Source organism: Chinchilla lanigera, unplaced genomic scaffold (assembly GCF_000276665.1).
Source record: "Chinchilla lanigera isolate Chin_1 unplaced genomic scaffold, ChiLan1.0 scaffold00062, whole genome shotgun sequence".
Taxonomy (NCBI): Eukaryota; Metazoa; Chordata; class Mammalia; order Rodentia; family Chinchillidae; genus Chinchilla; species Chinchilla lanigera.
The window spans coordinates 14,386,896-14,410,457 of record NW_004955463.1 but is presented as its reverse complement, the minus strand read 5'-3'; the positions used below and the strand labels follow the sequence as shown (position 1 = coordinate 14,410,457).

The following is a 23,562-nucleotide window of genomic DNA, read 5'->3' as shown; positions in this document are numbered from 1 at the left end:
TTGTTTATTGTCTTGTCTTTTCTCTGAGACAGGGCCTAAGTATTCCACACTGGCCTCAAACTGCACAGGCTTATGCCACCACGCCCAGCTCCAGAGTGACACGATCCATGACATTTCCTGCCTCATCTCCTACTGAGTTAAGCAGAGTTGGCCTGGCCAGTACTGAAGTGTTCCAAGTGTCAACCTGGAAGAAACATAGCATAAAACGAAAACTATTTTTTCTTCTGTGGGCTGTGATGTTTACATAGCTCTGGCTTATCCTGTGGTCTTCGAGTCACAATGCTTAGGTGACTTAGCCTCTCAGGACCTGCAAAAGGCCCGGGCAGACGACCAGTCTCTTAAGGAACCACGAAGCATCCAGCTAAAAGCTTTCTGCACAGAGGCAGACACAGATATTTGTAACAAGGTCCAAATCCCAAAGTTTGTTTTGTTTTTCATTACACACCCAACTGATTACATAAAACCCCACAAAATGAGTGTAGGGTGAAAGTCTATTTTTAGACTGAAACACGGGACTCATAAAATTGAAGCTGCCATAAATTTTCATACTTCAGGATAAAACAACTTCTAACCAGGAAAACCACCAACAGTAACACACACACCCCTGGATCTAACAGTGGTAAACAGTTTTTATTCAGGCAATGAAACATGGAAAAAATATATTAGTAATCATTATAATAATTTCATTTGTGTGAGTATAACTTTTACAAATATTTACCTGACATATAAAAAGGGAAATTACTATGCATATAAAATTTATGTAGATGATTATTCCACATAACACAATCCTGACAGCAGTAGTCAATGCAGCACTCACCCCTCCAGATGAGGGGCTCCTCACACGACCTGAGCGGCCATGGGGACACAAGAGAGCAGATGTGCAGTGAATGTCTACCTGTTGGCACATTAGTACAGTGAGGATCTACTGGCAAACATTCGCTTGCTAATAGCAACAGAGAAGTCTACTGCTACCTCTGAGGTGCAAAAGTGCCTGGGTCCTGTCCTGTGGCTGGGAAGGACAGAGTCGAGGCCCATGCTGCGGGTGTGGCTCCCTACACACTGCCCGGTATCTGGATTAGATGTGGTTTCTGAGCTCAAATTTGCATATGTTCACTTGACAATTATTCCTAAATCTAGAATTTCAGTTGATGATTAGACTAGGAAACACTGTTTGGAGTACTGTATATTCCAGATGCCACTAAAAAGCAGAGGCAGAGGCGTCCCGACAGTGGCAAAGTGAAAAGGTTCAGGCCACACCCTAGCTCTGGGCTCGGCCTCCTCCTGACAAGTTAAAGCATTACACAGACTGCCACAGGCCAGCATCGCACACAACATCTCCACATTAGAACTATAACCAGAATATATATTTATGTAATAGCTGTAACCATATTATAGTTAATAAAGTCATTCCTTAGGAATCACGTTTGTCCAAATCTAATGGCATGCTACGAGGCACAGAAATGGGATTGCATTTGGGTGAAAAACTACGAAAAGTGCAATCTTTAGTCTCCAGAATGCAAGCTCTGGCACAAGGGAACTGGTCTTCACCAGAGAGTGCTGCCGTGTGTTTGTCGTCCCAAGGAGACCCTTACAGAGAGGAGCACACCGCATCAATTCCTTTGCCTTCACTGCGTGGAGACTCAAGGACCGAATGGGAAACTGTTTTTCCTTTCTTCATGGCACTGGGGAGGGAACCCCAGGCCTGAACGCTAGGGAGGCACTCCACTGCTGAGCCATACTTCCAGTCCCATAAACTAATTTTTGAAAGAATTAGAATCTGGAGTCCAGTGAAAGCCTTTTGGACAGAAATCTCCTCTAAGTGTTTATTAAAATCTCTGAAAGAACATGACTTCTTAGACCTTTGGCTTGACATTCTGGGATCCCCAGACCGTGTCTGTTCTTGAAGAAGTGCACAGTAATCTGTTATCTTTAAAATTTTTCAGAATATATACATCTTTTACTTTAAAATCTCTTGCCTGAATCATTTAATCTTTTGACACCTAGTTTCTCTCTTCCTAACAAGAGGTTAAGGAATTCAAGTCTGAGAGTATGCTCACCCGGTCACATCACTATGAGAAACAACAGTCACGAACAACACAGGAGATGGCTCCTACCTGCAACAAAAACCAAAAAGGAAAGACAAGGGGCTTTGGGACACTCCCACCATAGCAAAGGATGGACTGTGTCACTGTGACTTGGTGTAGAGGAGACACACCCACTTGATCTCAGCCCTGGGGAGCCCTTTGTCAGCCCTGTCTGCAGGTGGCAGGGCCCTGGGCAGAGCTGGATCGGGCAGCCGGGTGCTGGGGTGGTCCATTCCCATGTACACAGACAGACGTGCTTAGGGCCGTCTGGTATCCATGTAGAGGCTGTCCCGAGTGTGAGCAGCCGGAAGGCCACTGGCGCATAGATCCCAGCCACTCTGGAAGACTCCCCGAGCCTCGGTTTCCCACCACCATGCACTTCCGCACTTCCTGGATTGGGCTGGGTCTAAGAGGCTGAACACTAGGCATTTCAGCATCTCTAGAGCAGCTCTGCGGAGCACAGGGCGGGTCACTGGTTAGAGGGGTTTTTGCAAATGAGGTCAAGTCTAGGAGTGGCCGTGACTATCTAGCCAAGAACACAGTAAAATGCTCAGCCTGTATCAAAAAACTGCTGGATCAAAGCATTCTACATTTGGCAAAGTCAGAAGCTAAAGAAGTAGCTCTGGACTCACAGTCTCAGTAAGATCACATAGTGATTCCCAAACCCCTGTCTAAACCTGCAGCTTTCTTCTATTTCCCTTTTTCACTTATGTTTTAACTGAACAAGTACTTTAACCCTCACATGTGTTGAAACAGACCCCAGACCACCTATGCCACAGGTGCTACAGCAGGCTGTTTGTATCACTGAAAGCTCTAAAAACTTTGTCATCACTGCCCTAGACTACATTCTTACTCACCAGAGTGCAAAAAAGCTTTTTTTTTTGGGGGGGGGGGCTTATTTTTAAAGAAAAAGAGGTATCCTTCATTTTGCTTACTATATTCACCCCCTGGCTGCCCCATTTTTCTGGTACTGAACACCCAGGGCCTTTGCACTGAGCTGCACCTCCAGTCCTTTTTAAAATTTTAAGAGATCTTGAACTTGTGATCCTCCTGCCTCAGCCTCTGAGAGCGCTAGGATTGCAGGTCTACACCAACATGCTCAGCTTTAGCCTGTACACTACCTTGATGCACCAGCTGCACGAGTATGTTTTTTTCTCGTTGGAGAGGACCTACCTATTAAATGAGAGTGGTGGACATGCCTTGTAAAAGTCGTAACTGAGAGGTCAATGGCAAATATCACTTAAACGAGGGCCCTTCTGTGCTCCTTGTGCAGGGGTTTCACTCAGCAGGCTTCAATTTTCAGGGGGTCTCTTGGATTAGTGTGCTAGAGAAGTACTGCCATCAGCTATGTCCTAATGCACAGCATAGTGTACACACAATAGGATTAAAAAGACGCTGACAGGACTGGGGCTGTAGCTTAATGCAGAGTACTTGCCTAATTTGTACAAGACTGGGTTTGATCTCTAGCACAGCAAAAAAGTTTTTAAAAAGAAAACAAGAAAGATGACTATGGATTTAAAATGACACTATTATAACTTTTTTATACTTGAAACAGACTGATATAAAACAAGAGAATATGGATATGTGAACAAAACACAGCAGCAGAAGGTTTTGTAATGTTTCTGCAAACCGCAGCATTGACCTCCCCTGTAGTGGAGGACAAAGAGGAAACTGGACACACCATCAGCAGATGCTTGAGACTGTAATTACTGGGACAGCATTCACAGTAAAGCACAGTGACTACTTCAAGGCCCAAATGATTGTCAAGCCACTTCTCTAACCAAGACAATTTCTGTTCTTTTTTTTTTTGTACAAAATGTTAAGACAATAGGCTTTAAAATACAGCCTAAGCACCAATTATAATAAATACATATTGGTAAAACATGACTTCTGGCTTTGAAAGACGTTATTGACTTCCCTGGGGCTAAAGATTGCACCCACGTGAGTAACACACTGCTAGGGAAATATTCACTTTCAAGATCTACAGAGGTTTTCACGAGGCACAGTTCAGTGCTGAAGTTGGCTCATGCAATAGTTTTACAAGAGAAGTAGGAAAGTACAGGTACTGAACATAGTGCATACCACCATGAAGCCTTTTGGGGTGCAGAATTAAGACAAAGGAGTGCTCTAAAACACTTGCACAGATTTGGTTTGGCCTACCAAATGGAAAGGGAGGGATTCACTGGCCTTACATGGGAAATGTCCATTTTGGGGTTAATGTCCTCCACTCTCATCTGAGGCTAGCAAGAGCTCGAGGAGCTTGGTTTGTTAGTACGGACTTCTCACATTCACCACCTTGGTGTTCAAACTGTCTTTAAAAATACAATGTGCTGAGACACATGGAGGGGCTCATATGATTTTTATTACCTGTTTTGTTAAAATTCTGTCTTATAGTTTGAAAAGATTTTTTGGCCTTTTTTAATTTTGTTGGAAGAACAACACATCAGGCCTGCAAAAACCAACCAACCAACCAAAAAATCCTATTTCTTTTCCTTATAATTGGTAATGGGCTAGTTACCTTTTCATTAAATAAGGTCATCTAAGCCTTTCATAAGTACGTTTTCTTGGCATATTTCAAATAGATGGCAAAGATGTGATGTTGGGTTTATATCAACAAATGGAACCAGAAGGAACCAAATGATTCCAGAGTACATTTGCCAAACCCCAGTTCTGAGGGAGTCCTGTGCTGCTGTTGATGTACAACGCTGACTGCTTAGGATTCAATCTTATGGGACGTCCTGTTTATGAACTGAAATTAACAATAGGCCAAATTACCTCCTTCAATAAAAATGATGATAATTAGATCAAACAAGTCACCAAAGTACCAGACAAGTAGAAGAGATGACTCTACACAGTAGTTGCAAAAATCACAAACTCAACAAATCTGGAAAAAGTAAAGAGGTTCTAAGACAAAATACAGACAGACCACACTCAGCAGCCTGGCTCACTGGACTGTAGCTGGAGCTGGTGTGAGACGCCAGCTGTCAGGTCCACGATCCTTCCTAAAGGGGCCACGCTCGTCTCCTCCAGGGCTATTGCATCGGCAGCAAAGCAGGACAGGCAGCAGGAGGCGTGTGCTTTTTATAAAGTTTTTTTTTTTTTCTCTGCAAAGGGGCAATTATTCCTGGATAAGGCAAGATTAATTATGGTCACGGCAGAAGCAACCAAGTGCAGATCTGCTGAGCTGATGGGACGAATCTCAGTCAGTCTTTCCCAGCTTTGCAATTAGCTCATCACAGATTTTTGTCAGTTCTTCAATTTCTTGGTTCTGAAAGACAGAGGACATGATTACACAGGCCACTTTTGTGTTCTGAGATAAGTGTAATTACAACTGGAGTCCCAAGACTGGCTAGAGTCTCCCAAACAATTCTTCATTTTTCTACATTTGAGATCTTATTAGACTATGTACTCTCCCCCAGGAAAATGTGCATGTTGGTATGAGGCTTAAACTGAGTCAAGGTAGGGTGGCCATCAGCCCTCTGAAGCCTGACCATTAACCTCTTAATTCCCAGATTTTCCTGATACCACAGGACTACTTGGGGTACCTGCTAAAAATACATGTATCTGAATCTCTCCCAGGGTTTGAGATTCTGGGGTCTGAATAGCCCAGGGATACTGAGGGGCCATCAGATGCTACTGTAGTTCAGAAGATGGCATAAGCATGAGTGTGCAAGTGCAGACAGAAAAGTGAAGCACTGGTGACAGAGACGAGCAAAGTTAGAAGCTGCTGTGTAGCAAGAGGCAGGCTGCTGCTTCCTCAGACTTGGGTTTACCCAAGCAGAGCTTTTCTGGCAGCACTGCTGATGAGCTGGGCTGCCAGACTTCCGGCGTGGGGCCATCCTGTACGCAGCAGGTTGCTTGGCAGCATCACTGGCTTCTCCCCACTTGACACTAACAGCATCTCCCAGGCATGACAACCAATTTATCTCCAGACATTGCCTAATGTCCCCTGAAGGGCAAAATTACCCCTAATTAAGAACCAATGATCTAGAGCAATGAAAGGGGAAGACGACTTCATGCACTGCATGAGACAGCAGGAATAAAAGGTAGCCTTGTGATCCTGACAAGGAAGTGCTGGATCCCCTGAACTTCAGCGAGGACTCAACTTCCTGTCTGCACCCTGCCCATGGATAACTCCCAGATAATATGCCATGGTGTGAGCTGTCTGTCTCCTTGAGTCAGTTCACAGGGCTGGGGTGAAGGCCACTACCCCCAGATCCATGGTAAACTGCAAACACACAGGCCTGGTACCAATATGGTGGGGAGGAAGTGGAGGTCTTAGTAGCCACCTAGTCCGAACCCCTGGCTGTACCTTTTGCTGAAGAGCCCTCTCCAGGGACTCCACCTTCATCTGCTCCTTCCGGAGTCCCGCATGCAGAGCTGCACTTTCAGCCTTTGCTTTTGTGCGAACCTGAGCAATCTCTTCATTGGCTCTGTAGATGGTGTTTATTTATAGAACAGAGACAAAAAGCATATGTTAGGCACCAGGCATGGCTAGAGTCAAGATGACTTCTGTAACACTGACACATGACCAGACAAAAGATAACCATCACTGACCTATGTAATACAATCGCAACAAAACTTCGAACTTACAACTGCTATGCAAGGTTCTATGGAACACAATTCTTCAAAATTTGTGTTTCTTGACAACAGAGAATTAAATCAGTTTCTATAACAATGGACTGGATCACTCTAGAGGTTATCATAGCTAAAGAGAGGACGCTAACCATCATTATCTGACACAGACCTCTAAGAAATGACTGCTAGTGAGATGCATGAAGAAGTCTTAAAGACCAGAAATGTCAGCTGATCACAGCCAGTTAACTTAAAAAAGGGTAGTAAAACCTCACTAGTAATCTTTTTTTTTTTTTTTTTTTTTCAGTACTAGGGGTTAAACCCAGAGCCTATGCACCAGGACACATCCCTGGCCCTTTTTATTTTTATTACTACATATTTGCCATACATAATGATCACATTCACTATAGGGAATTTATACCTGTACATAGTATGTCTTAATTATTTTTTCCCATTCACCACCCCTCCCATCAATCCTTCCCCTATTTATAGAAGCCTTATTTCCATTTTTCCCTTCCATTTCATTTTTTAAATCTCTTTTCCCTTCCTTCCCTTTTCCCTCCCCGCTCTCCTGTTCCCCTTCCCACTGAACATGTTCTTCCTACTTCCCAGTATCTAGCCTCCATTTTGCTCCTTGGTTACTCTTTGGGTTTCTCACATGAGAATGCAATATTTAAACTGTGTGTCATTTATTTCACTTGAAATCGTGGTCTTCAGGTACAACCATTTACCTGATTCAAGTTTATCCTTCTTTATGACACAGTAGTGCTCCACAAATGCCACATTTTATCCATTCATCTATTGATGAGCTGTTTCAAAGATTTACTTCTTATAAATTGTGCTGCTATAAACATAGATATGCATAGTATCGCTGTGGTATGATGCTTTTAACTCTTTTGAAAAGATACCTACAAGGGGAACTGCTCAGTCAAAGGGAACATCTAGTTTTAGTTTTTTGAGGAATCTCCATATTGATTTCCTTGGTGGTTATACTAGTTTACATTCCCATGAGCAAGGAACAAGGGTTGCTTTTTCCCTATAGTCCTACCAGCATTTGTTTTGGTTGATTTCTTGATGAAAGCCATTCTTCCTGGAGTTGTTTTAATCTGCATATCTCCAATGACCAGTGATGTGGAACACTTTTTCATGTCCTTATTTGCCATTTGTACGTCTTCATCCATGAAGTGTCTATTGACTTCAGATGACCATTTTTGGATCGGGTCTTTAAATTTGGGGAGCCTGATTTTTTAAGTTCTTTATACTAGGTATTAGCCCTTTGTCTGAAAAAAAAAAAAGCTGGTAAAAATCCTTTTCCACTCTGGGTTGTCTCTTCACTCTGTTGGTGGCTTCTTTTGTTGTGAAAAAGCTTTTTAACACGATGAGATCCCAATTGTTGATTCTTTGTAATATTTCCAGTGTGGTCGATATTTTGTTCATAAAGTCTTTGCCTGTGTCTTCAAGAGCTTTACCTATTCCATCTTCTAGCAGGTTTAGTGCTTCTGTTTTAAATATTTTGATCTTTGATCCATTTCAATCTTAGTTTAATTCATGGTGAGAGCTATGGGTCTAGGTTCAGTCTTTGGCATGTGGAAAGCCAGTTTTCCCAGCATTTATTAAAGAGACTATCTTCTTCCAATGAAAGTGTTTGGCCCTTTGTCAAAGATAAGGTAGCTGAGTGTGTTTGGAGTTGTTTCTACATCTTCTATTCTGTTCTATTGATCCTTGCGTCTGTTTCTATGCCAGTATACCATGGTGTTTTTATCACCCAGTCCCCTTTAAAATCTTTTGAGACAGGGTCTCACAAAGTTGCTAAATTGCCCAACCTGGGCTCAAACTTGTAATCCTCCTGCCTCAGCCTCCCAGAGTGCTAGGATTGCTGGAATGTGTCACTACTCCCAGCTAAGAAACATACAAATTAAAATAACTTTTGTAGGGGTGCTGGAGATTGAATCCAAAGTCTCATGCATGCTGAACAGGCACTCTACTACTGAGTTACACCCAATACCCAAACAACAAACTTCTAAAATCTATCAGATCATCAAAAATTAACAAGAATGGTCATATTCTGTGTTGGTCCAGATGCAAGGAAACAGGACTATGTACTGACTGGAAGGAAAACTGGCACTGTCATTTTGGGACCATGCAAAATGATAGTAACTAGGAGGACGATTTGAAATGTACCCCCTTTATGGTTTCCCAGGTATTATTTTTGTTTTCTTGCTGTACACACCTGATCAGAAATTCCACTACCTATTCACAGAAAAACTCTGCTCTGTTTGTAATAGAAAAAAGTTTGAAACTAATTTTCCATTAATTAAAAAAAAAAAGTTTAAAAGAGAAAAACAGTTGTGGGTGATGGCACACGCATGCAATTTCAGAATTCAGGAGGCTGAGGCAGGAGGACTGTCGTGAGTTTGAGGCCAGCCTAGGCTACCCAGTGAGTTAAAGGCCAACCTCAACTACACTGTGTGACTGTGTCTCAACAAACAAACAAGTTATAGTTCTACAATCTAATAAAAATAATTAGACCAACTTATCTCTTCTGACATGGAAAAATGGCCTTGATATACATTAGTAAGGGAAAGAGAAAATCTGTCTAGTTATGATGCCAATATTACTATTTTTTTAAAGGGAAAACAAAAACAAAAAGATCACAAACCATTTTGAGTAGTACTTGTAAAGAGACAAAGGAAGGACTAAAAGCACATACAATAAACTTTTAATAATAGTGCTTATGGGATGTGCAAGCACCGCATTGTTTCACTAGTGTAAAACTTGAAAGAGTTAATTTAAACTCGGAGGTATGATAGACACTGTGAAATGATAGGAAACCACTGAAGAGTAAAGGGCTTCTGGGATGTGGGAAAAGAGAAGGGAAAGAAGGAGAAATTTTGTATGTATGTATATACAGGATAGTTAACATGGTTGTTCTTCTGTCTTCTGTTTCTATGCTGAAAGAAACTGTCAATGAGTCTTTGGGTTGACCAGTATTGCATGTCTAAATCTGTTTTCATGAGAAGCCACTTTGAAGATATCAATATGTAATACAACCACCATTGTTAATTCCCTACCACTTTGTTTGTAACTCTGTATTGTCTGAATTGTGCTTGTGATATGTTGTAAAATGTTGTATGTCTGTTAATGTTTCCCTCCTTTTATCTTTAAAATAAAAAAAAAAATAATAGTGCTTATGGGAACAAGAAAGAGAAAGAAAAAAGTTTTTATAATAGGAGCACAGGCAGCAAAACGCAGGTCTTTAGATTAAAAAAAGCTCCTGCCTACCTCTGTCAGTCTCCTCACAACACCATTAGAAGTGAGACTTACCAGCTCTTGCCATTGGCAGTGCACACCTATAGCCCTAACACTTGGGTTTGAGGCCAGGCTGGACGCGAGTATAAAGAGTTCAAGCTCAGGCCTGACCACACAGTGAGATCCCATTTTAAACAAAACAAAAAACAAAAACGAACTACAAACGCTTACCTATCTAGTTTCTCTTCTGCATGAGTTTTCAGGGCCTGGTATCGCTGTTCCTCTTGTTTGACTCTGGCTAAGTAATCCTGAGCACATTTTTTCAAGGCTTCTTCATTCTGTTCCAAAGTGAAAAATTAAAAAACAAACATGTCATTTTGTTTTTCTTCTACTAGTAATATACCTTATATCAAAACTCACATTTTTGGGAGCCAGGGGTATAGCTCAGCAGCACAGTGCCTATCTGGCAAGCCCAAGGTCCTGAGTTCAATTCCCAGTTCAAAAAAAAAGAATTCACACTTTTTTTATTTTTGAGACAAGGTTTCACTATGCTGTTCAGGCTGGCCTTGAACTCACGTTGTAGCCCAGACTCGAACTTGCAGTGATCCTTTTGCATCAGCCTCCCGAGTGCTAGGATAACAGACCTGTACCTCCATGCCCAGAAGAATTCACACTTTGTAAAAATGGGAAAAACTAGGCACATGCTACTCTGAATAAATTCTACATAACTTCCTCCTGTGCTAATACTCAGTATAATACAGTGGGGTTCAGTTATACCAGTACACCTCTAATTCAGGCCTTGTTCAAAAATGAATCATGATTTGCCCACGCTTCATTTTTATTTCATGTGAGAATAAATAATTTCAAAGGCTGGGGCTGTGACTCAGCAGTAAAGCACTTGTCTAGCATGTGCATGGTCCCCGGTTTGAACCCTAGCACCCCCCCACAGCACATGATTTTGAGTACTGCAAATGTATATTACTGATAGCATACAACTAAATTATTATATTTAATTTCTTCTAGAATATGCAGATTGGATTTTTTCAGTGATATGGAATTCCTCTTACTTTTATTAAGACTGAAAAGGTGAATGATCAAGAAGAACATTTTTAAGTCAGATGTGGTGGCATACTCCTATAATGCCAGCACTCTGGGAGACTGAGGTAGAAGCAGAAAGGGGATCTTAAGTTTGGGCCCAGGCTGAGGAACTGTCTCAAAATAAAAAAAGGGGTGGAAGTAGCTTGATGCAAAGGGTCTGGGTTTATTCCCAAGTACCACCAAAAAACAAACCAAAAAGAACGCTTTTAGAATCCCGAGGTCTGAAGGCTCCAGGTCTTGTCCCCTGTAGCAGAGTCTGATTCGTCTGGGTGTGTCTAGGGTTCATTAGCTTGGCCCAGCAGAAATGACTAAAACATGCCTCTCCCCCCGACCAGCTGCCTCCTGAACAACCACAAGCAAAATCTGAAAAAAGCCATTATCACTGGAGAAGACACAAGGCTAAGAGGTCCTGAGGCCTGCTAAAAGGCCACCTGCCCAGCCCTGTACACTACCAAGAAATTCCCCACTAGTCAGGGAACACATGGAGCAGGACATATTACCTTCTTGAACCCTTCCAGAACACTTTTCAGGTTCTCGTATCTCCTAAAGAGGTCAGAGAGGGACCTTTCCACGGAATTCAGGTCAGCCAGCGCCTGCTCCTTCTCCATTGTCAGCTGCTGGAAGCTCTTCTGAGAGGTCATGCTGGTCCTCTGTTCGTCTTCTGGGAACCACCGGTCAAAAGCAATGGCTGCTTATTTTGGCATGTTATTCAACAAAGCTAAGAGGTACTCTGCGAGCCAAGTAATGTTCTCAGTGATGGGGATACAGCCAGTGAGTGTTACAAAACTCCCTTCCCAGCAGGAGGACAGAGGGTGACAAGGGAAGGGGAAAGGCCAAAGAAGGGTGAGAAGGATGGGGTAGGATAGTGGCTGGTGTGGTAGAGAGGGCCTCCTCTGAGGAAGATCTGAGCAGAGACTTGAAGGGACTGAGGTGGCTGTGCAGCCACCAGGAAGTGAGGACACAGAGGAGACAGTACAGCAAAGGCCCAGGCAGAAGGCATCTGGTGATGTGGACAGCAGAGACTCAATTCAAAATACAAGTGCTGGAAGATGAGACCAGCTTTGACTAAGGGAGTCAAACCTACAGTGTTCACCAGCAGAGCTCTAGGTTCAGGGCAGGACGATGGAGTACCATGGCTTTTAAGGCACACTGGCTCTGGTGGAGGGAAATCTGAACTTCCAGTGGGTAGACACTGAATCAGAGAAAGGACTCCATCAAGCAGGTGTCAGGGACATGGTAGGCCACTGACACACTGGGCATAGCACACACAGAGGACTTCTCACAGAACACAAGTGATTACAGTTGATCATCATTTACCATCTATATCTGCCAATTTGCCTACTTGTTCAAATTTATCTGCATCTCAAAATCAATACTCATCAGCTTTTGCAGTCGTTTTTGGACATGAGGCTAAAATTTTTATTCACTCAATGTGCACAATCTTACTTAAGGGTGAACAACGTGACTACCAAGTCACACCATAAATAAGTGAACATTCTGCAGTCTACTAGTGCCACATTTTGCATTTTAGTGCTTTGTGTTATTGACCTTGCTGTTGGAGATGACCCCAAACGTGGTGTTCTTAAGCATAAGAAGCTGTGATGTGCCTTAATACATGTGCTAAGCAAGCTTCATTCAGATACGAGTTAAAGGGTTGTTGGCTATGAGTTCAGTGCTAACGAATGAACAATATGCATGAAATAAGGTGTCTTTAAATAGGAACACACGAGATAAGGGTGCACACTCTTCAGCTGATCAAAATGCTCTGACCGGGGGCTCACAGGAACTAACCCTGCACATCCCTTAGGAACAATGTCCAGTGTGTGCAGCCACCTTGTAGTCACCATGGAAGTCAGCAGTCCACAAGCTAAAGTCTGTGTCATTATCTAAAAAGGCACCTATGGGTCTTGCTCTCATTGAAGTTTATATTCCCTGCCACTTGTTCACTGGTGGAAATCTACTCCCCAGTGACAGGGTTGGGTAGCAAGGTAATCAGGTCATGAGGGCAGAGACAGAATTAGTGTCCTCGTAATGCAGACCCCATCAGAGAACATTATATTAAGTGAAATGAGACAGGTACAGAAAGATAAACACCGCATGTTTTGGGTCATATGTAGATGCTAACAAAGTTGATTTCATGGAAGCAGAGAACAGAAGAGTAGTCAGCGAAGTGGGACAGAGTGGGAACAGAACAGGCTGAGTAATGAGCACCAGAATTCAGGTAGATGGAAGAATAAGTTCTAGTGTTCTACAGCACAGTGGGGTGACCACCCTTTATCATAATGTACTGTGTATTTCATAAAGTGCTACACACAGGTGTTCAAAGGTTCCCAATACAAAGAAATGATAAATGTTTGAGATGAAAATATTAAATTACCCAGGTTTATTACATTGTATTCATGTTTGGAATTCTCATACTGTAACCCATAAATATGTATAAAGATTATATGTCAGAGAAAGGGAGAGAGGGAGAGAGGAGAGAGGGAAGAAGGGAGAAGGAGGGAGAGAGAGACACAGACCCCATGAGAGCAAAGGACAGACAGACAGAGATGAAGCCTGAGAGCTGGGCAGCTCTCCAGCTACCATGCGAGAATGGAGTGAGAAGGGACTGAGACAGTGGTGCGGAGCTATGGCGTGTATGCCGCAGCAGGCACACAGAACACTCTCTGTTGGCACACGAGCCAGGCACTGGAAAACAGTATTCAGGTTTGATTGCAGTGTTAGCATTTTGTGATAAATAACTGGGTTTTGGGTTGCAGTTTGGGCACTTGGTCTCTCAAAAGGCTTGCCATCATTGTGCGAAGAAGAGGCCTTGCGAGACACTGATCTGCCAGAGCTTTGACAGCTGTGAGAAAAAACAGCCTGCTGTTTATAATCCATCCAGATTACAGCAGCCACAATGGGTTAAGACAGATACTACAGCTCAGAGCCTAGGAAAAAGCTTTCTCCTTACCAATCATTTGGGCAATGGTCTTTTCATATTCAGCCACAATTTTTCTAAATAAGGAAATAAAAAGTATTATCAGAAGAGCATTTGTAAACAACAGAAGTTAGAAAAATGTTACCCTAACAATTAAACTCATTACCACACACTGACAAATTTACATAACCTATTTACCTGCTTCTCCATTCTCCTCTTCGTTTACGTTTATTAAAAAGGTTTATACTCCCAACCCCACAGATGTGGGAAGACTAAGTGTTATTTGTGATTTTCGATGCCGGTGATTGAACCTAGGGTCCTCTGCATGCCAAGCACATGCTCTACCACTGAGCCACATCCCCACCCCAAAAAGGTTTTCCTGAAAATTTTATGTTTAAAAAGTCTTTCATTCTACTTGTAGAAACAAGTGCCTTCTCTTTTTCTGCGTACCAATTTGAATAGCTCAAGACAACAGATTAATTCCACCTACACAAATAAATCTTCTATGCCAGGCATTGTGATGCATGCCTGTAATCCTAGCACTCTTGGAGGCTGAGGCAGGAGGACTGCAAGTACAAACCTAACCCATAAAATGATGTGCTTTAATACAAGTGATAAGCAAGCTTCATTCAGATATGAGCTAAAGGGCTGTCTGCCATGAGTTCAATGCTAATGAATGGTATTTAATAGCTTATCTATGTCTGTCTGTCTGTCTGTCTGTCTATCTATCTATGTCTTCAATTTAACTCTTCAGAGCTCTTCCTACAATAGCCAATCTGACTTCAGGCTTTCCTGGGTTCAGTCTACCTTTCCAGGCTTTCTGTCTCCTCTGATGGTTGTAAGTTTTGTATCTTAATTCCAAAAGTACCTCACTTATTCAAAGACTGTAAGGATCACTCTCTCAGATGAACCTTTCATCTAGTGAAGTATGACAGTGCCCTTTTGACCCTGTCCAGTACCAGTACTCTTTCCTGGGGCCCTCACTGGTAGCGTCAACCACATCCAAGCTCCTGGTTACAGCGCTGTGTGCTAAGGACAGGGCTGTCCCTTCCGCTCCACCTAGCCTAGCACAGGGCCACACATGTAGGAACTGTTCAGAAGAACAATACAGGAGACACAAATTAGAGTGGTTATTAAGTAAAATGTTTCTTAATCGCTCAAGTGCTGATTGTATGCTCTATGAATTATGTATACTTTTTTCCTTTTCTCTTTGATGCTATTTTTAGGAAGCCGAGGCACAAAGATTACAAGTTTGAGACCAGCCTGGACAACACTGCCAGGCACGAAGGCACACACTTGTAATCCCAGCACACTGGGAGGCTGAGGCAGAAGGATTGTAGGTTTGAGCTCAGCAACCCTATCTCAAAATTTATAAAAAGGTGCTGTGATATAGCTCAGTGTAAAGGTCCACAGTTCAATCCCTACTACCACAAAACCAAAGAAACACAAATAAATAAACATTTAAAAATTAATAAAAGGGCTGAGAAATGGCTCAGTGGTAGAGAGGCTTTGGGGTCAAATCCCCAGTTCCACCAAAAAAAGATAAGAAGTATGTGAGTTCTGCTTATATGTAATGTTCTGAACAACCCCCAGATGATGGGCACTATTGGAGTAGAGGACTAGTCACGTGTAACTCACGAAGTGACACTCAGTCCCTCTGTGAGTGCCAAGAGCAAAGCCCTCACACACAGCATCTACGCAAAGGCTCTGACCTCCCTGCAGCTTCCAGTCTAACCTCATCTCCAAGACTTCTTGTCGCGTCTCTTCATATTTTTTCTTCCATTCATTTGCTTCAATTTCTTTAGTGATTATCTAGATAAAAATAAAGCTTAGTCTTAATTAATCAGTCTATTACAGTATTTGAATTTAACACTGGAGACTGAAAACAACACAAGACCAAGTACAACCTAGGACATTCCCCTGACATTAGGAATATAAAACATCATCATTTCTTTAACCTTTATCAACATTTGGAAAAGGGTGCGCTCAGCCACACAAAATGCTGAAATGTAACCACCAGGGTAAGGGTGGACAAGCTATGAATTCTAACTTGGCCCAGAGTCTGGCTCTCAATTTGGTAGGCCTGAAACCTGACTGGAGAAGACACCAGGGTAGAGCCATCTGCCTGGCAGATTCACCTTCACCAAAGGCACACAACTTGAAGTGGTGCCAGACCATCAATTTTCTTTGGGATGAGAAATGTAGGTGCCACAAATCAGAGTATTAGAAGTTGGCACGACCAGCACACTTTCTTTCCATAAAGATCTCTGACTGCTAGATAAGGATAGAGTCAGAAGGAGGAGCACAAAAGCAGGATGCCCCAGGTTGGGTACATCCCTCTCTAGCATCCCTCACTGTGGGCAAGATTTGCCTAGTCAGACCAGAACCCGTACCTGTATTTGGGATGCACTTAGTAACTGGAAAGACACACATTAAATCCATCCCTCAACTCCACTTCTCTGGTTGAGTCTGGGAGGCACATTCATGGCTTGCCTTTCACAACTCTTCCTGGGCTGTACTTCCCTCTTCTGATTGAAATGCTCTTCATTTTGGTATCTTTAACAAGGATTTCAAGAACAGAAGCCACCTGTGTGCTTCTGTAACAAGGCACACCTTTGCTTTGATCCATAAAGTGGCCAAGTCATAGTCTAATTTGCAGGAGGAGGATGAAGTCCCTTTTCTTATTCATAAGATCTTGGAAGGTCTCACCGCTGTTCTCCAGATCTGACAATAGCACTAACTGACATTGTACATTATCAACTTAATGCTATTTTATAAAATGTTGAGAGACCTATATTGAGGTGCTTGACTACTTTCATCATACATAAAACCTAGCTTGCTACACCAAGAGAATTATCTTCTTTAAAAAGAGGGGGAATCTTTAGGAATCACAAGCCACACACATAAGATACAGTGCAGACATGTCAGGAGAGTGTGGTAACTGACCGGCAGTGAGCGAGAGTACCTTCCATATTTTCAGATCACCTGGGAAAGGCTGGCCAGTGATCTAGGTGGAACAGGGGCTACTGAGTAAACACAACATAGGAACTGGGGAGATAAACTGTTTAAAGAATGGATGGAATTAGGAACCAATTTTATACAGCAACAAGTCTCAAATGTGAGGCATTCTTAGGCATGAGCTTACATGGACCAGAGCTGGTGGCAGACTTACATGTTTAAAGTTTCAAGGCTAAAAGTAAAGAAGTACACAAAATTTCTAAGAGTGTCTCAGGACATCCATTTCTTTCCCTGTAAACCAGCATGTCAGGGCTCCAGCACTAACGCTGGGTCTTATAGGGAGCCTTTATGTGAGTTACACGAACTGCAGGGAAGAATTTGGAGCCTGGCTAACTCAAGTCAACACAGATGGAATCTACTGGCTGGCACCTGGGCTTTCCAAAGAAAATGGAGTGATAAGCAGACAACACCAGAAAGCCTTTACCTCTTCTCTTATCAAGGTGAGCACAGCAGTCTTATCTGATTCACTCAGGCAGATCCCATCCAGGGGGCTCTCACCGCCACAGGCCACAGATACCGGGGCCTTCTCTGTGGACTCAAGCAATCCCTGTGAAGGGAAGGAGGTCACACTGAATACATTCATTCCTCAGTGACTAGCCTGAAAAATCTTTCAAAAACTTCCTCATTACTAAACTGATTACACTCTCTGAAAATATGCTTTGCAGGAAAACAAAATGAAAACCACCAAGAAGGAAGTGTTAAAAAAAAAACAATCTAGTTAGAGGACCACTAAAGAAAAAGTGTTCTAATGAACATCAGGCTAGTCTTGAGTTTGTTGAATAAATGACTTGGATGAGTTTTCTTTGTATCCAAAGGGAAGAAACTATAATTATCAAGTGGTTAGTCACAAAAGAACCACAGGCATGAAAGAAACATGTACAATTGCTCATTTTTTCTGAGGGTTTCTGGGAGTTATGTGTTCCACACAAGTAATTTTTGAAAAATAGTGACAGCTGTTCCTTCTACCTATGGATATTTGTACATGTCTTCATTTAGCCACTCTGGGTGGAAATGTTTCTAAGATGAATTACTAACTTGCAGGGTAAAGGATGCAGAAGTGGCCAACATAGCTGAACTCTTAACTCCCATTATTCCCTCTGGATCACCAGGATCAACATGAACTTCAACTATAACCTAGCAATGTGTTGAGAGCTTCCATGTCTTGCCCACGTATGGAGTGGTTATGTGTAAGTCAAGACCTGTGTCTGGTTTGTTTTTTTCTTCCTTGCTATTACATTTTCAGCTTACTTCTGGTACTATTTATCTTTTGAGGTACGAATCTGCTTCTATCATAAACTTAGCTCTAGAGAGCCACAGTAGGTTAGCATTTTGTTTTTCACAAGGACATAGACTTCATACTATTTCCCTTCTGAAAAGCCATTTGTCTTAGTTACTTTTCTTGTTGTTAAGACAAAATACCCAACACCCACAAGTTAAGGAAAGGTTTATCTGGCTCACATTTTGTGGAGGTTTCAGTCCATAGTTGGCTGGCTCCAAGGCAGGGTGGCATGGGAGAGGGGCATCGCAGGGGAGAACAATTCATGGCAGGGCAGCAAAGCAGTAAGGGTCAGTAGCAGCCCATTTCTGTCCCTTGTATTCTATCATCCAGGCTACATGCCTTTAGGGTGAGGAGCACTCACACCCAGGGTAGGCCTTTCCATTAGCAGACCCAGAACTATGCCAAACCAATTAGTAGACTAATTAAGAATCACACATCACTGATCCCAGCATCACACACTCTAGATCCAGCCACCTCTGAAAAGCCCTACCTATGACCACATGAGGCTTTAGGGGGACATCAATACACAAGCCATAACAGCATTTTTGATGGCTATTTCTTTAACTTTATGGGAGCAAAATTTTGGTATATATGTGGGATCTAATAGTTTGGGAATGTCCAACATGCCAGTCAAAGTGACCTGGGGATAATTTTAATAACCTTAAATGTGATTACAACTACAATTATTAATTTATAATCAGTCTAGTTTTTGTTTGCAGACCTCATGTATCCTGTTTGAACCATGACTAAATAGAAAGTCCAACATCTGCTTACACCAGTAGCTTTTGAACTTTTCTGGGTCACCTTACCCTCTCTTTCTAAATGTTCAAAAACACATATGTAGTTTGGCAGACAGCTCCACAGACCTCAGCTATAGGCCCAAGACAGAGACTCATCTTAGGCTACAGAAAAGGGAAATACAAAAGCCACAAGCTGGCAATACTCCTCCTCCAGCAGCATTTAAGGGAAGGCAGCCCACCACGCTAACGCAAGCACAAGATCCACCCACAGCCTCTTTCTTTCCATACTGGGATATATCTATTGCTAGAACCAGGAGCGCTTATGGTGGGAGCCTTCACCATGGCTCAGCAACCCCGTATCCCCTAGTATGAACTCTCTTGTGTAGCTCCTCCCTTTGGATGAGGTGGACTTCAGTGACTCACTAGGATGTGCCAACAGCCTACAAGTCACTTCTGAGATTAGACTGCAGAAAGATTGTGGCTTCCATGTTGGGAGAGTTTCTAGAGGAAGGCCGATGTAAGGAGAAACTGGAGTCTCTGCCAAGAACCATGTGAATGACCTTGAAAGTGAAGCTACCCCAAGTCACACCCAGTGACGAGCGCAGCCCTGTGTGATAACTGTAGTCACAAGAGACCAGAATTAGAGCACCCGCAAAGCCATGTTAGGATTCCTAACCCACAGAAACAAAAAGACAGTTATGTTTGCTGGTTTAAGACAGTGAGTTTTGGATTAACTTGTTAGATACACAAATACACCCCTGGACACAGGGGTCATCTCATTAACTTCCTGTGCCTTCTTTTTAATCAAGAAAATGTCTCACAATCTTGCTTCTGCTATAACTTGCTAAAGGGAGAAATAAACTTGGTCACCTTGTTTGCATTTGTGACTTTAAGCTAATACATTTCACAATCAGTCTTGAGTACTTAACATTTTAAGTTGGAGTCCCTAAGTCCAACCAGCTCTAGGAAACTGCCTTTCTGTGTCTCTCATGGCCATCACATTAGTGAGAATTTGAAAAAGTCCAAGAGTCTCCTTAGCAAGGAAAACACTAACATCCTGCGCTGAAGTTCACATTCATTTGTGGAGGGGATATGTGAGTCCAGTTGATCTGATCATGCAACAGCCAAATACTATCAAACATAGTGTCCTCAAGAGGCAACACTCAGAGGTTACTGGTGAGAGATCAGACTGGAGATGGTGGCCAGCTGTCTCCTGGCCATTCCTGCCCAGCCACAAGCCACCAGACTCGCCACTCAAAATGCAACAGCTCATGAGGTGCAAGAATTTATACTGATTAGGACAGGAATTAATACTGTGCCTTTTTAGTGGCTTTCCTAGGATTTAACTTACTACATTCCTTAGTCCTTTATATTGCTTTTCAGGCAGTGCAGAAAGTTTACAGAATCTACTGTCACAAAGAACTGGCCAGACAATCTCTTTCAGGGCTGGGCTACAATCTAATATGTGTTTAATAGCCTGAGTCAGTCAATCATACCCTTCTAAAAGGGTATGGTTTGATACTGGCTAGTCCTTCTCCCTCACTTCTTTAAGGGATTCACACAACGGCATTCTGGCTACAAATTTACAGTGAGCTGGAAGTTCCACTGGCTGACATGCTTGCAGTGGGAGAATTAGTATCACTCATCTGTGCTGTGCTATGCTGACTATGCTCATCCCATGATTTGTCTTTTGAGTTCCTAGACATTAGCCACTGCCACTTCTAACAGAGACAAATTTAGAAAAGCCATGTGAACACAACTTTTAAAATGGTTTAAGGTTTTAATATTTCAAAATTTTTTTTTTTTTTTTTTTTTGTTTTTTTCCTACCAGGAACCGAACTCACGACCTTGCGCTTGCCAGGCAGGCGCTTTTGCCGCTGAGCTAAATCCCCAGCCCCTATTTCAAAATTTTATTCATAAAAATTTTTATACTTTCATAGGTAATTTTAAAAATTGTTCAACTATTCTAATAACTTACAAGTATGGTTTTGCTTTATGTTTCTGGATAATAATTTAGTACATATTGGAAAGCTATTGGTTTGGTTATACTAATTTTATTTCATAATAGGCTTTCTCCCTTCTAATAACTTTTCAAACAATCTCTTTGGATTTACTGATAAAATTTGTATCAAGCATAATAAAATGGAAATTTGACTTCTGATTTTCAAGTGCACACCAATTTTTCTTGCTTCAAATATATATGTATATTTGTAGTTATATATATTATATAAATATGTACATGTGCATATAGATATTATATCTAGATCTACCTATGTTCATATATAACTATTCATCCATATTCTTAATATTTTTCCACTGATGCATTTTTATGTGCTTATTATTATTTATTCTACATTAATCTATACTTCTAAAAGAAATTCTGAACCACTGATTTTACTACCATATAGAATCCATACACATTTGTGTATGTATGTGTCTGTGTGTATTAAGTTTAAGACTTCTTGAAAAAGTAAAGTGAAAAATGCTGCAGACCAACAGCTGAAAGGCACGATGAGATTTAATCCTCTTCATTCACTGTGCTCTGGACTTAGGCATTTTTAGGCATTACCAACCACGAGGCACGAGACTGCAATAGGAATATACTTTGAAGTAATACAGACAAGGGCTTTAAAGGGTGAACGCTAGATGAAACATTTTTGGGGGTCTTTTTTTTGTAGTACTGGGGACTGAACTCAAGGCCTCATGCATGTTACACAAGTGCTCTCACACTGAGCTACATCCTCCCCTCCCCTTATTTTCCATTTTGAGATATGGTCTTGGGAAACTGTCCAGTGGCCTCAAATTTGTGACCCTCCTGCCTCGGTCTTCCAAAGGGCTGTAATCACAGATATCTGCCACCATGCCTGGGTATCCAGATTCCATTCCCTTTGTCCTTCTTCAGATCTTTGTTCAACATCTGAAGACTGAAATTTTTTTCTTTTGGGTTTGAGTGCTGGAGATTAAAGCCATGGCCTCAAGCATGCTAGGTAAGTATTCTACCAGAGCTAAATCCCCACCCCTTAGAATGAAATTTCCTTACATAGTATTTCTTCAATGTTCTAAAGAAGCAGACATTCTTTTGTGTCAGGAGTCAAAATAGGATTACTTTTAAGGGGTCAGAAAGTATATATTTTTCACCAGATGGCTCTGGGGTCAAGCATTTTCTACTCTACTTTTTCATTCTTTCCCACCCTTTTTCTGTCAACGTGCTACCTTACAGCAGTCTTGCGTGTTACAGCTTGATCCTCCACATTTTCATTTCTTTTTATCCTCACTACTCTTATGAAGCAGACAGGTGTTGCTTATTTTATGATGAGTAAGTTGGGAGTCAGGAAGTTTGTTTCAAAAACTGGGTAAACTGTCACCAGCCATGCAGAGACCAAAGCCTTGTCCACTGAATAAACCCTTCTTCAATTATCTTTTGCTATTTTTACACACTGAAAAGACTAGAAATGTTCCTATATTATTTGCAAAAACTTCAAAAGGAACTGGTCTTAGGGCTGGAGATGTAGCACAGTGGTTCAGTACACACCTCCCATGCATGAGGCTCTTGGTTCAAGCCCACAAAACAAAGACACAAAAAACAGAAACAAAAAAACCAAAGCAAAAGGAGCCAGGTTCCTAAATTGCACAGTCAAGTTATTTTGGCAGTTGGTAGCAGAGCACAGTTTCATGCTCTTGTAAGTAAGGACAAGAAGAACTGCTTCCTTTCAGATAAGGAAACTAGGGCTTCAGACTTGAGAGTAGCTACAGTGGGATCAGGTGACTTGACTCCCTAGAAAGCTGAAAATCCCATGAGTTTCTTGGGAAAAGTAATTTTGTCTGGAAACAAAGGTCATTAATGTGTGAGACTCTTCTGAGAGGATGACAATTTCCACATGTGTTATGTGTACGTTCTTCCTTCTCACTTCCTGCCCCAGTTTCTAAGGTTGCTAAGCCCTAAGAGGTTGCCATCTCATTCTGTATTCTCTAGGGAAATACTATGGGTCATGGGCCAACACTGAATCAAGAAAACAATGTAGTAGCATAGACCCTCTACAATAAGAAAAAATAAAGAAAGAAAAAATGAAAGTATCACAGTAAATCACATGAAGAAAGGCCAATAGCTGTACAATTGGTTTTTTATACAAATGCATATGTTGTGACATGGCATGCATGTATTAGTCAACACCTGAAGTCTTGTTTTTACTGTGGGTCAAAGTAAAGTGCTTCAACCACAACTTTACCACCCATTATGTCTAGATGTTCCCCCAAAGCCTCATGCAGTCACTGGTGGGACTTTTTGCAGGTAGCTGGATCTAGGGTATGTGAATGTGGATTAAGGGTGTGTGCTACTAAGTTAGCCCACTGATTGGTTTATCATAGTTCTGTGTGTGGGTGATACTACCCAAAAGACTTATGTCCTGGATGAGACAGGGACATAAAAGAGAAAAGGAGGCTTGCTACTGCCTTCTGCCTGCCTTTCCACAGGCTGTTTCTCCTCTGTGAAGCTCCTTTGCCATCCTGCCCTGCCTTGGAGCCAGCTGGCTGTGGACTGAAAGCTCTACAAACTGTGAGCCAAAATAAACGTTTCCTCCTTTAATCTGTGGGTATCAATAA

At 42.0% G+C, this 23,562-nt stretch overlaps 1 protein-coding gene across 1 annotated transcript in view; it reads right to left on the bottom strand.

Annotated features, from left to right (window-relative positions):
- Positions 1–609: 609 nt before the first annotated feature.
- Positions 610–23,562, bottom strand: part of Tacc1 (transforming, acidic coiled-coil containing protein 1) — a gene marked incomplete at its 5' end in the record, with an annotated part of 95,648 nt that continues 72,695 nt past the window's right edge. Inside the window, 7 exon segments of the mRNA XM_013521504.1 lie at positions 610–5,352; positions 6,397–6,517; positions 10,140–10,246; positions 11,507–11,667; positions 13,960–14,003; positions 15,662–15,738; positions 17,369–17,491. Coding sequence (XP_013376958.1) covers positions 5,284–5,352; positions 6,397–6,517; positions 10,140–10,246; positions 11,507–11,667; positions 13,960–14,003; positions 15,662–15,738; positions 17,369–17,491 — 702 coding nt within the window. The 3' untranslated portion in view covers positions 610–5,283.